The sequence below is a fragment of the Pseudonaja textilis genome, chromosome 2, assembly GCF_049901715.1.
Source record: "Pseudonaja textilis isolate UNSWEBS1 chromosome 2, rPseTex1.2, whole genome shotgun sequence".
In the NCBI taxonomy this organism is placed as follows: Eukaryota; Metazoa; Chordata; class Lepidosauria; order Squamata; family Elapidae; genus Pseudonaja; species Pseudonaja textilis.
This window is the reverse complement of record NC_141991.1, coordinates 96,439,999-96,453,224: the sequence shown is the minus strand read 5'-3', so window position 1 is coordinate 96,453,224 and position 13,226 is coordinate 96,439,999. Positions and strand designations below refer to the sequence as shown.

The 13,226-nt window shown below is 37.0% G+C and overlaps 1 protein-coding gene and 1 non-coding gene across 4 annotated transcripts in view; both read right to left on the bottom strand.

Moving 5' to 3' along the window:
- Positions 1-13,226, bottom strand: part of TNPO2 (transportin 2) — a 38,283-nt gene that overhangs the window by 9,405 nt on the left and 15,652 nt on the right. For all 3 annotated transcript variants that reach the window (XM_026696299.2, XM_087924609.1, XM_087924608.1), the window contains exons 10-19: positions 11,360-11,420; positions 10,170-10,338; positions 9,547-9,699; positions 9,162-9,387; positions 8,059-8,230; positions 4,055-4,141; positions 3,666-3,773; positions 2,975-3,133; positions 2,157-2,244; positions 967-1,065 (exon numbers count right to left, since the gene is read on the bottom strand). In XM_026696299.2, coding sequence (XP_026552084.1) covers positions 967-1,065; positions 2,157-2,244; positions 2,975-3,133; positions 3,666-3,773; positions 4,055-4,141; positions 8,059-8,230; positions 9,162-9,387; positions 9,547-9,699; positions 10,170-10,338; positions 11,360-11,420 — 1,322 coding nt within the window. The remainder of the gene's footprint in view (positions 1-966; positions 1,066-2,156; positions 2,245-2,974; positions 3,134-3,665; positions 3,774-4,054; positions 4,142-8,058; positions 8,231-9,161; positions 9,388-9,546; positions 9,700-10,169; positions 10,339-11,359; positions 11,421-13,226) is intronic.
- On the bottom strand, positions 8,401-8,474 carry LOC113433872 (small nucleolar RNA SNORD41). The gene has a single exon (XR_003373723.1). It is a non-coding gene; the product is annotated as a small nucleolar RNA SNORD41 (small nucleolar RNA).

Below are 13,226 nucleotides of genomic sequence, written 5' to 3'. Positions count from 1 at the left end.
TGGGGAATTTGGATATACACCATCAAAAAACATGCAAGCACATCTAGCAAGGGGTTCAATCCAAGTTAACCCAAGCATGGGAGAACACCCTGATATGTAAGGGCTTCCAGAATGCCATTAGGGTGGGCGCCACTCAGATTTCAGAGGGGACGCCATTTCAGATGGCAGGCACCAAGACACAGAAATGCTCCTGACAAATGGCACTGTTTATTACAGAGCCCCAGAGAATGCTCATATTGTCAGCTTTTACTAGATGGGAAGAAACCATGGGAGAGATGGTTTCACAATTAATCAAGCCCTGTGCCATTTAGGGCTTTCTAGGCTATCATCACCACCTTGAATTGTACCTGGAGGTACACTAGCAATCTTCACAGCTCACAAAGAAGAAACATTTCCAAGTGGTCTTCACAGGCAGGCCTTCCCAAATCAGGAAAGGATGCAACTGATACTCTGGACAGAGCTCTTCAAAGGCCTTTTTTGTTTCTTAAGTCCAAGAAGAGCTTTATCACTCTTGAATGGACAAATGCAATTCCATCCATGCATAAAGATGTAAGGTCCCCATATCTAGATGATTCCAACATCTACAGCCATTTGGTCTTTGCGGCATTGAATTTGTGTTAGTTTCTTCCCACTGAGGCTCACACAGCCTCCATGCACTGGGATAACACCTCAACAAATTATATTATAAAATTATCAAAATATATCATAGCCATCATTAACAACAGTTGCATCAATGGCTCAAGACTGTGAGAGTGAAAATGTCACTGGGGGACTAACAGAATTAAATCAAAAAGCACAACTTCAATAGTTTTCATGAAGAAATACATCACCTAAGCAACAAGAAGCCTTTCACCCTAAAATGCCAAAAAGATATTGTTCTGATATAAAAACCAGAAAAGAATACAACTGCAAAGTGTTTTAGTAGTCTATCCAACCATATTTGCATGGGCACTTTTTTACACTCACCCATTTGCATGCATATTTCTCCAATTGCCCAAGTAGCATTGTTGCACACAGAAATGAATTCTGGATTCAGGTTGGTCCCTAAGATAGGCATGAATTCAGCTAAAGAGAAAAAATGTTTACTCAACATTGATTATCAACATAATAAAGAACACTCAAATTGCAAATAACCTTATTAAAGATTCTGTACAGAAAGAATTAACTAATCATTGTTTTAGGTCTTTCAATCTTAGTTTAGTAAGGTAGTTCTGGATCTGGACTGGCAAAATTCAAATGTCTGATTGATTTGTCTTTTATTTTAAGAAAATCTAGTCTTAGTTCTAAAAGATCAGTACAGAACACTTAAATTTGAACTCCTACTGTATTCAACTACAACATTAGAAATACCATTTATATTTGGATCACTGATATTCTAGCACTCATCTGGAAGCAGTACATTTTTTAAATCATTTTTGTCAAACTCCAATAAATGGGTTGGTATAAAGGGCTCCATTTTAACATAAATAACTGTCTTTAATATTTCCATTTAAAGTCTCAAATGTGTAATAACGTCAGCATAATCTTTATCAAAGTTTGAACCACTGATTTGGCAGATCCTCCTCCTTCCTTCAGTATCACAGTATTTGTTAGAAGCTAACATGACGGATCAAATTATCCCTTTCTTTAATCTATTAATCTACTTCGGTGCCTTAGCAGCACAAAACCCAGAATAGAAGATCAGTCATGTATCTGCCATCTTTGAGTCCTCAGCCCACACAAAACTGTCTGGCGGGGACAGTAATCACTTTCTTTTTAATCTTTTTTCTCACTAAAGCCGGAAACTCTCTGTTAACATACTGCATTCAATGGAACTTTCTTTTATCTAATGGGAGCTTCTTTTGGAAGCTTCTTCTTTTGGAAGCTTCTATTCTTGTGGAATAGAAAGGAAAACTTCTGGAATCTGTACTTTTCAAAATGTCTCAACAACTATGAATTAGGACGGGCAAAGAAAATGCCAAAGATCATCTTTTGTCAGGAAGATATAAACATAAACTAGATACAAGCCAAAATTAGCAATTAACATAATGCCCTTCTAACCTCCCACCAATGTAAATTTCTTGCTTTTCTTACCAGGGATTTTAAAAAGCATCAATACTGAGACCGCTACTATCATAATAAATACCTGCAGGCCTTGGGGGGGAAAAGGTACCTACCTATACATGGCTTGACGTGCATAAAGCAGGCTTTGGTAAGATCTCCCAGGAGTGCAAAGGAGCTTTGCCGAACCTCTGGCATAGTATCCTATAAGTAGGAGAAGTAATATGAGAAAATAAAGCCCTATTTATTATTTTAATCACAGTATTGTGTAAAAAGTGAACAAAACTAGAAAAGTACGAGATCTAACATGATGTATAAAGCGAATGTGTGAATTTATCAGCTACATGGTTAAATTTTATTTCAGACACAGAAATCGGATCATCTGTGCCAGCTTTGTTTAAGCCTTTGCTCCAGGCACTTTGCCTTATTGGTATTACCATACAGCTGATTATTTTTTCTGATTAAAAATTTGCCATGTTTATATTAAAAGATGAACTAAGCTGAACTAAGTTTAGGACAAGTAACCTGTAGCTAGCCATTTGTATTATTTTTTATTATTCAATTTTGTTAAGCTTCTTTTGGATTCATTTAATTATAAAAACTTATGTATATTTCTAAATTAGTTATTTAATCTACTCCAGTCCCCTTTCTCACAACTTTAATATGCTGTCAAAATTATCTTGAAGTGGTAACTATTCCAAAGTGTTTACAGCTTCCATTTTTAGAATGTTTTTATAAAGCAAATGATTAAAAACATGCAATGGAAAATACTTTCTCTAAATTACCTACATGTCACTCTTGCAATCATGCTAAAATATGTTACATAACAGCTCACCATTTTTATCACAATATTTTCAAGCCTTGTGGGTTTTTTTTTGAGCCCTGAGGAACTATTTCCGGGCTAAAGAACCAAACATGTAAAGCGTTCACTCACTTGCATGCACTGGAACAGTAGAGTCATTATATTGCTACGGGCCACAAGCTGTTCAACATGACATCCAAGACCTTCAGCTAAACCACTTAGCAGATCAAGAGCAACTATCATGAAGTCTTTATCAGGTGCTTCATACTGATCAGGGTGTTGACTGTACATCTGCGTTGGGAAAAAAATAATTTATTGCAAAAAAAAGGGTAATATGACTAGATTTCAAGTTTTCTTGAGCAGATTGAAAAGAGTAGTTTTGCTACTATAAGAGCTTGCAATCATATGCAGCTCCCAGGAGTCCTCCAGAAATTTCCACTGAATTGTAATTTTTGACATTGCAGATTAAAAATTAAAAATACAATAATTATTCAGTGTATTTCGATTAAATCTAAATGAACTCACATTTGAATTTTCACATTGTTACACATTGTTCTACAGAATGCAGCCCACACTGTGAAGCTTTAACCCAAATATAGCCAGCCCTTGGATTGAAAACTGTACACCCACACATTAAAACAATAGACTTGGCAAATTAAGATTCAGGCAACAAAAGATTATTCAATTCAAAAAAACTTATGATGAAGTAATCTGCTCTCTTTACTGCTTATCCACTAGCAAGCCATGATGACAAAACAGAAACATGTTTTGGGAACTTAGAACAATTATCTCAGATACTACTGAGAAAATACCACTGCCATACCATTGCTTGAGCCAAGGTTTTCTGCACAAGCGTTACACAGCGCTGATAGACCGGTTCACAGTATGGTAGGAAGCCACTTTGCAGAGCAGTCGCTACAGATGACAAACACTGTAAAAGTGAATGGACAGTGCATGAAAGATTATGTTGCATGTACATTTCTGTACTTAAATAGTGAGATCAGAAATTTGAGATTAAACATGAAAATAAATATCAGTTTTCTCTCAAGTTGCTAAGACGAATCCCTACAGAGAACAGGACTTACAGACAAGGAGACATTTATCTTTAAACACAGCATCAGACAAGTCGATTTTTCATGCACAAGGACATTAATCATATCATTTGAGACACTAACACCCATCCAAATAATTAGTAGCTGATTGGCTACTTACTTCTAGGAGGGGGAAAAGATCCTTATCCTCATCTTTCAGCTCATTCCATTTCTGGATCAGTGGAGGCATCAACTTTTGGATATATTCCTGGGAAAAATAAGGCAACTTACACATTTCAGTTGGAACCATTGCCAGTATCAGTCCAGAAACCTTAGAACTAAAAATCATTCAGTACATTACAGATTCAGTCACAATTTTAATTTGTCATATGTATTTCTGGCATTGGGATTTCTGTTAGAACTCTAATTATGTATTATTTACCAGATTTGCAAATGCTAACAATTGCATTGATAAGGGCATCTATTCATAAAAACAAAAGTAGAAGACAGAGAAAACAAATCTGAGAAATTTCAGTAACATCTGACTTTTGAGATTTTGACTATAATAAGTAAATTAAGAGAAGTGATTAAGCAGCTGACCAGGAAGGAGCCAAGCAACTGAATGTTGCCATTAATCTTTCATTGTGTATACCTGAAGTAGGAACCTGTAGCACCTTGGTTGTTTCTAAAAACAGTAAACCACACATATACCCATCATTATTGAAGGCTGTTTTGAACTGCAGGTCAGTAATATCTGGAAGGCCAGTTTCCTTTTTAAAAAATAATTATTTTATTTTATTTTTTTCAAAGAAAAAAAAAACATCTTTTTTTAGTGAACAGCTTGGTTCCAGGTTTTCAAATCTCCATACAGATATAATCTCAGTTACATATTCATCTTTTATCTTTCACATTCAATTTCATGTCTTATCACTATTTTAAATATTCTTTATTACTTTTCCCCCTCAAATACTTCCCTCAGGCTTATTTTATAACTCTCTCATTCATATCTAAATCTATTACATATCCTTTTCAAGGTTTTCATATTTTCAAAATAATTATACTTATACTTTTATCTGTCCTGTGTACAATTTCAATCCATATCCACATTTCAAACATTACAAAACAAGGTCTCCCCTATAGTTGCCAATTAAAGTGTGTCACCTTCATATCTTACAGTTGCTTCCCTTTCACTCCCATTAAAAATTCTACTTCTAAATTATCCCATTAAATGTCACCCAATATCCCGTCACCTAATAACTATATTATAACATAAATCCCTTTTTAGTGAGATTCCGCATGGTACTTCCCCTTTAAATTACCTCTAAACAATTTTAAGTTTAAAAGAAATAAAAAATAAAAAGGATGAAGATAATTAATCAGTTCAAATTCATCCTAAAAAGAAAAGACTGGTATTATTTCCCTTACAAACCTTCTCATAATTCATTTCAATCATATTCTATAAATCCTTAATATACATTAAAATAATTCAATTGTATTTTACACATTTTTGTTTTTTATTTAATCTGTTGTCGAGTATTCGATTAAGTAACAATCCCCGTTTCATCTTCCATTTTAATTACGTATATTTTCCTGTTTTCTACATAATTTCTTATTTCTAAAATATTTATACAATCCCTTATCACCATGCAGAATCCTCTATTTTAGTTGTATTTTTAGCCATCATCTCTATCAATCAAATTATTCCCTTTAATTCTAGATCGTTTTCCGTATTTCTTTATTTCCTGGTTCTGTTTTTTTATAACTTCTTTTCCCCTTTATTTTCTTCCTGTTTCTCACTCCAGTTTTTGTCCCCCCTCCCTCTTTAATGCTTCCTTCTGTAATCCTCCCTTCTGCTCTTTCCTTATGTTTTGTTTCTCACAGTTCCTTTTTCTGATTACTTCCTCTTATCGCCAATTTTTAAGTCCTTTCCCCCCGTTTTGAGTTTCAAACCTCGTTGTCCCAATTTTTTATTAAAGATGGCCTCTCCTTTATTCAAGTCGCCTTCTTCCTCTGAAGTTTTTTGCTGATCCTCATAGTCCAAAACCGCCATTTCCAGAGATTGCAGAACAAAGCCAAACAATTCTTTTACTTGCAGTTGTTCCTTCATATTTTTTAATAACATTTTCAGTTCCAAATAAAATAAATAAATAAAATAAAATAAATAAAGTTCTGCCATCTTTCAACACTTCCCAGTACTTTTAGACAACCAAATTCTATAAGATTGCTTCCCAGAATAAATTTCAATTGTATCCAGTAATAATCCAATGTTCAAAGTTTCCAAAATCATCACAGTTCCAGAACAGTTTTTTCTTGCTTTTTTCTTTGTTACAAAGTTCCAAGCTCCACTTTCACTTTCCAGGGGCTCTATTTGATTGTAGCAAAATTTCATTTACTTCGTTATTCTTTAAAAGTCTTTTAAAAGTTCACATTAATTTCTCTTAGCATCAGGTGACACTCTTTACTATGTCCACGTTCCACTTCTTTTTTTCCTTCCTCCACTTTTTCTCCTTTTCTGGCTTTTAAGTTTAAAAAGCTCCTTGTTTGCCTTTTGACACTTTCAATTTCAGATTTAAGTTCGCCTATTTGGTGTCAGGATCATTTTCACTATTTTCCTTTTCTAACTTTTTTTCTCAAAATTCAAAGCCACTTCCAGTTGTCAGATCTTTTTTCCTTCCTCTTCTTTGCAGCTGCTTTAAAAGTCTTTTCCAAAGAGTTCTTAAGTATTTTAGCTCTAGAGTATCTTGTACTCAGATGTTAATCCTGCTTAGCCGGGTCACCCAAGCTGTCCTCCTTCTCCGCTCCTGCACGATTCTTGTCAGTCAGATCTTCCTCTTTGTGATGGCCATTTTGGTACATCCGCCTTCCCACCGGTCTGCATCCGCCTTCGGAGAGGAGTTTTATGCAGCTCTAAGGAGGGGAAATGCAGCTCCCCTTAGCTCAGCTGGCATTCACCCCTTTCTCTGCCACCTCTATGGGGCGGCTTCGGCCCCAAATCAGATAGATCGGGGCCCTCCAGCGGCGAGCACAAACCAAAACTGCAGACAATTGCAGATTTCAGTCCAACGCTGAGGGAGCCTAACCAGAAGAGCTGGAAGGCCAGTTTCCTGGTGCACTTGATACAGAGGCAGATCACCAGCTGTTAAATAGAGTCTACAGATACTTCTTAACCTACAATTCATTCAGCTAGTTTTTGAAGTTGCAATGGCATGAAATGAATGATAGCTGACTGATCCTTGGAGTTCTGGCTATTCCCAGCACCGCGATGGTCACATGATTGTAACCTGAGCACTTGCAACCAGTTCACACTTACAACCAGTTGCAGCACATTGCAATCATATGATCATCATTTGCAATCTTCCCTGCCTGCTCCCCCAATGGGGAAGCCGGGAGGGAAGGTCATAAATGTCTGGGGTAAGTCTCCCTGACTTGCACACCCTTTCTCAGCCCTCTGTACTTGTGCTATGCTGGTACATCCTCACCAAACGGCACCTTGACTTTTGTACATACTTTGTGTAACCTCCCTGACATACCCTACTCACGCACTGTCTTGTGCACTCACCATGACTATAAAGAAGCTAATCTTAATTATTAGGGGGAGGTTGTTTTCTGCTTTTGTTTTGATGTGGAAGAACTCTGAAATTCATTCTATCCTGGTGCCTGAGTGTGGGGTTTTCTGCACACAGGGTAAGATCTCTTCCATTGAGCTAACCCTTTCCATCAAGTTCTTCCAGACATTAGGAAATCTCTTAGTGTCAAGAGCATCAACAGTCATGAACTGAATATTTATCAGCTTTTCTTTTCTAGAAATCCCATCTGTGCATTAAGGAAACAAGTTTGATGGAAATCCAAAAACTGTAAAAGAGGCGCCCCTCTATGGTAACTCTTTTAAATTGGAGTCAGATCCCTACCTATACTACCATCAAACTTTATTATGAAAGAACATTTAATTTCAGGATTTATGTTTTAAAGAAAACAGATATAAGTAGCAGATCCCCTTCTTCCTAATGTTATCCTATTGAGTACAAAAAAAAAATCACTACCTGGATTTTCCTGCATTTAAAAATCCTGGCACTAATAGTATTTTATTCAAGTGGGAAGAAACAGGGAGACAGTTCAACTAATCACAATCATTTAATGCTAGCAGTTTCTGCTGACACTGATGCCAATAGGAAAAAGTGTACTAACCGGCTGGTTGAGGTGGTGTCCAACAGAATCAGCCAGAGTGCCAATTGCATCATATAGTATCAGCAAATTCTTATGCTGGTATTTTCCAAAAGCAAAAACCAAAGTATCCAGAATGAAACTGAGATATGGGACCAATTCTGTGCAAGCTTCTTCCTCAAGTGTGGCAAAAGCACTAAAAAAATGACAAATAAGAAGTGAATACAAACCCAAAGGATAACAGCACAATGAAGTAGATAGATAGAAATGAAAAGTCAATCCAACACTTGTTTCAGTTTGGATAAAAAATAGTTTTATTGTGCTAGCCTAATTACTATTTTTAATCTCAAATATAAAGGCATTTCTCTGGATCAGACAGTACGAATACATGACTCATCATGTGATAGAGCTCAATCCATTAAATTCTTCATCATATCCAAAAAAAAGCCTCAAGATAACAGTAGAAAGCCTTACAAGGAGAGTTTTGTAGACATGCTTCAGGGTATGGGTGTCCAGCCCATACAAATCATATATTCTGGATGCAGGCTGGCAATGTAATAATTATTGTTTTCCCAGTGTTTCTTTCTCAGGATTATAATAGGCAGGCAAAATGAGGTTACGCTCTTCCAAGAAACCAATGTCAAACTGCTTACTTGCACAATGGCAAATAGAAGTCATTATCCCAAGCCAAACTGCCAGGAATAGAGGGCATTACAATATGTAATACCCTATGCAGCGTTTATGTTTCCCAAAGTTCTATTCATGCTACAGATCCTAGTTTTATTCAAGGCTACAGATGGAAGCTCAAGGTTTCCAGATACCTTTCTTAAGCATTTTTAAGCTCCCTATCAAGCCTAGGAGATAACAATAACCAGCTGGGACTCTACAAAGACATTTCTACACTTAAGGAGGGAGGACTATGGGTGGTAAAGGATCATCAATGTTCTATTTGTATTTTAATTATTAGCCACTTTGACTACAAATTAAAAGAAACACAAGAAATAATAAATACATAAATAAATAAGCATATTTGTGCAGATAAAGAAAAAAAACCTTGTATGTAAATATTATAAATATCTCCAATGCTGTCTTTCACAGATAACTGACGCATTCCAGGAGCAGATTACCTGCAAGCAGCCTCCTGCACTCTTTTATTACTGTCAAGAATCCTTTTGAGCAACTCTGTCATCAGAGGCTTGAGATACATGTCTGGGGGTTGGCTTACAACCCAATGTGCATAGCGGCTCAGGGTCCAGCAGGCAATGGAACGCACCAAAGCCTTCTTGTCAGACAGACATTGGATCAAGTGGGGAATCAGCTCAGGAAGATAAGGAACCATGCCCTGCATGCAGCCTAGAAATGCAAAAAAATGTTTTTAGTACATGATGTAGCCGTACTCAGGTAAACTTATTAAAACTGTCAATTCCATGCTTTTTTAAAAAAGTGATCACTAATGTCCTTGTCCCTCAGTAGAAATAAATTCTGGTTTAAGTTAATAACTTTAAGAGCCACCTTCAGCAATTGCCCCTAGGACAAGGATTCCAGACTCCTTGATGACCCACTCAGGATGGAAAAGCAGCCCCTTGAGCAGTGGCAGCAGATGCGGGAGGAGCTCATCTCGAAAGACATTGGCCAACACATCAAGGGCAGCAGCCGAACACTTCCCTGCAAAAGAAATGGGCCATGTGACAGAAATGACACCAAGTCTGGAAGAAAAACTTTTCACATCAATAAGTAAGAACAGTTTCTGTGCTAAAACCTGTTATGTCAGAAATGTATTTATTACTTCAATGGTGTGTATTGGAAAGTTAATTATATGTTCTTCTCTCAAGCCCCTGCCAATATGATATAAAATTAGAGTTAAAAAGGGGCAGCCACAAAGAAGAGTTAACAACTGGTTCCCAGTAAAACTTGTTTTCTACAATCTAATTATAATCCAGTCCCATATAACAGCAAAGTAGAAAATGCATTAACCATTTCACCTACACAAGTGCTACAGTTTCAAGTTCAAAAATAGTCACAGTATAGCACTCTCTCCATTTCACCCATGAGCACTATTTCCCAGAACCCACATCCCTGGCATTTTATTCCCCTCGATCCCTAGGGCATCATTTAATACCAATTCTCCTACGCACTCAGATTCCAGTCAGACAGTGTGTCATCGTCATCATCCTCATCCTCTCCATCTTCCTCATCCTGCAACCGCTCTTCTTCGTGCTGCAGAGTAACTGTGCGTGATTTATGAAAGCGAGGTTTGATATCTTGTTCACTATCTGGGATAGCTTCATCCTCCTCCACATCACCCTGCAAGTGAGAGAAAAGAGCTTATGGAATCCCATTTGATACTGAATCTCTCTTGCTAGGAAAGCAAAACATTGTATAGTATTCCACTGGTTCTTCAATGAAATGCCTGAATTATTCTCTGAAACTCACATGGTTACTCTCTGTATAGAACAGATTCAGATAAGAAACCAGCAAAGACCATGGATATCATGTTCACTTGCAGCCATCTGTATTTGACTAGTGAGAAATCAACTCATGAAAATACTTCAAAATGCTTAAACACTGGATAGCATGAAGTGAACTACAAGCTTCTCAAGAGGCTTCAGACAATGCTTCTATGGATCAGACAGTACGAATATAATGCCCATCACTGCTGTCAGATTGAAGGTAATGCATCATTTCCATAAATGCATTTGCTCAGCCTTTTCCTCGTATTTACAAATATGTTATAACATTCTTTAAGAGGCAAAAATCCATACCATTTGGCTTATTTCCAATAACTTCACTTTGTTACCTGATATATAAAGTATGACTGCCAGTTTGGTGTAGTAGTTAAGGCACAAGGCTAGAAACCAGGAAACCAGGAGTTCTGATCCTGCCTTAGATAAAAAGCCAGCCAGGTGACCCTGGGCGTCACTCTTTTTCAGCCCTTGGAAGGAGGCAATGGCAAATCACTTCTGGAAAAATCTTGCCAAGAAAACTACAAGGATTAGTCCAGAAGTCAAAACTGACATGAGGGGACCAGTATATAGTGCGTATACAGTATATATGTGTATTATATTTTTAGCAATTGATAATGTACTTTTCAATTTCATAGAAATGTCTATCCTTTTTTCCAGTACATGAGGGATGTTCAGCAGTAATAATGGCATAAAAAACAATGAAGCAGTATTGAAGCTACTATGCAACACGGAATATTATCATTTTAATTAACTTGGCTTAGTAAAGAACTAGGAGTGGTGATAAAAAGTCAAAAAAGAAAAAGTATCAAGAAACTAAGCAATATACTATTCCTAAATTGTTTGGATGGTCAAACTAATACCTTCAACAATATGATGTCAATTTCTGAATATTTCATGCCCTTCACCAAAATAGGAATCAATCTGTTTAAAGAAAATGAGATAGTTTATCAGGTGAAAATTTGACCCAGAACAATACAGATAACAGCTGCTTTTACAAATAGGAATGAAAATGTATGATTTGCATTTCAATAGCATCTGAGAGTTCAAAAACATCTGAATTATTTTTAAAGGCAAGGAAGTATTCACATAAGATATCATGGCCTCTGTTGTTAGGCATGCAACTGCAGTATGTAATACCGTGTTTCTCCAAAAAACAACCCACCTTGAAAAGAAGCCCTATCACATTTTTGAGCACATGTGGTCAAATTAAGCCCCCACCCACAAAATTAGACCTAAGACCCTGCCCACTCTGGGGTGCAGGGGAGGGGCGAGGCACACAGGTAAAAAATAAGGTGGGATAGGATGGTGGTGGAGCTGCCAGCCTTTGCACACCCCAACACCTGCCATGCCTTCTGCAGCCGGATCCGGAGCTCTGTAATCGGCTGCAGATGCCTTCCAGCAGGCATCTGAACACGAAACAGAGGCTGGGGCGATGCATCCGAGTGACAGAAAGCAGCCGCAGAAGAAATGGCCCAGCAGTGGGCTCCTGCTAGGCAGGGCTATCGGTGTCACCATTGCAAGGTGAATCAATAATTAGAACTCCCCCAAAAGAAGGCCTAGCCATTGGGGGGGGGGGGCGCTCAAAAGAAAATAAATAATAAATATCTTTCTTTTTGGAGAAACACAGTAGTAAATTATAAAGTCCATTCAGACTTGGGGTGTGGTTAAAAAAAAGTAATAAGACATTCTAGGGCACTGGTTCTCAACCATTCTTCACCACAGACCCCTTTTAAATATCTTTTGTGACCACAGACCATGGCCGTGGACCCCCAAGACTTAACTCAAGATTTAAATAAATTTCTTTAAACTTTACAGACCCCAAGTGATGACATCACAGATCCCCAAGGATCTGCAGACCACAGGTTGAGAACCACTAGGGCAAGACCAGATTTAGTGGGTTAAAGCTACAAAGAAGGTGGTTCAAGCCAGAAATCAGGAATACTTTATAAATGTAAGAACTGTTAATCGGTTAAATAGGCCATCACATTATGTGGTGATTTTTCTTTCATAAAGAGAGCCAATCAGAAATGCTGTAGTGTATTCTGCACTGAACAGGGGGTTGGTTTTCTAATTCTACAATAAATCTACAATCTACAATAACTTTATATTAACATGTGAGATAATTATAGGAATATAAGAAGTATACGTAACAATTGACAGTGGCAATTAGTAATAGCTGGGCAATAGCAATTGATGGACAATTTTAAAATATTTTTCTTCTTTCCAGTTCTGGAAAGAGTAATCAAGTCTTATGCTCAGTCCTATAAGAAGCAATCTAAATGACATGCCAAGATATGCAATTTCACTTACTGAACTATGAAGATAGATTTGCTTAGAAAAGGGTGGCCAACCGACTTGTCCCATCTTTCTAATTGATAACTAGTACAGTGACAGTTGGCTTGGTGAAGTCTAAAGTTTAGATTATGGTGAGAGATACTATCCAACTGGAATAAAATAGTTGTGGACTATTTCTCATGAAAATACTCCTTTGGATATATATTAACTTTTTTCATTTCTATATTATGTTATTTTATTATATTAGTTTCTCTCTTTATTATATTAGTTTCTCTGAGCTATATATGTTTAATATATAGTTTAACATAAATTATTCAGCCAAGTTGAAACTCAGATAAGCAAAATTGGCTTAGTATTCCATCTCCTTTTTTGCACAAAGCTTCTGTTAAGAAAGGATACAACAGTGGAACCATCTGCAAACTTTCACAATGT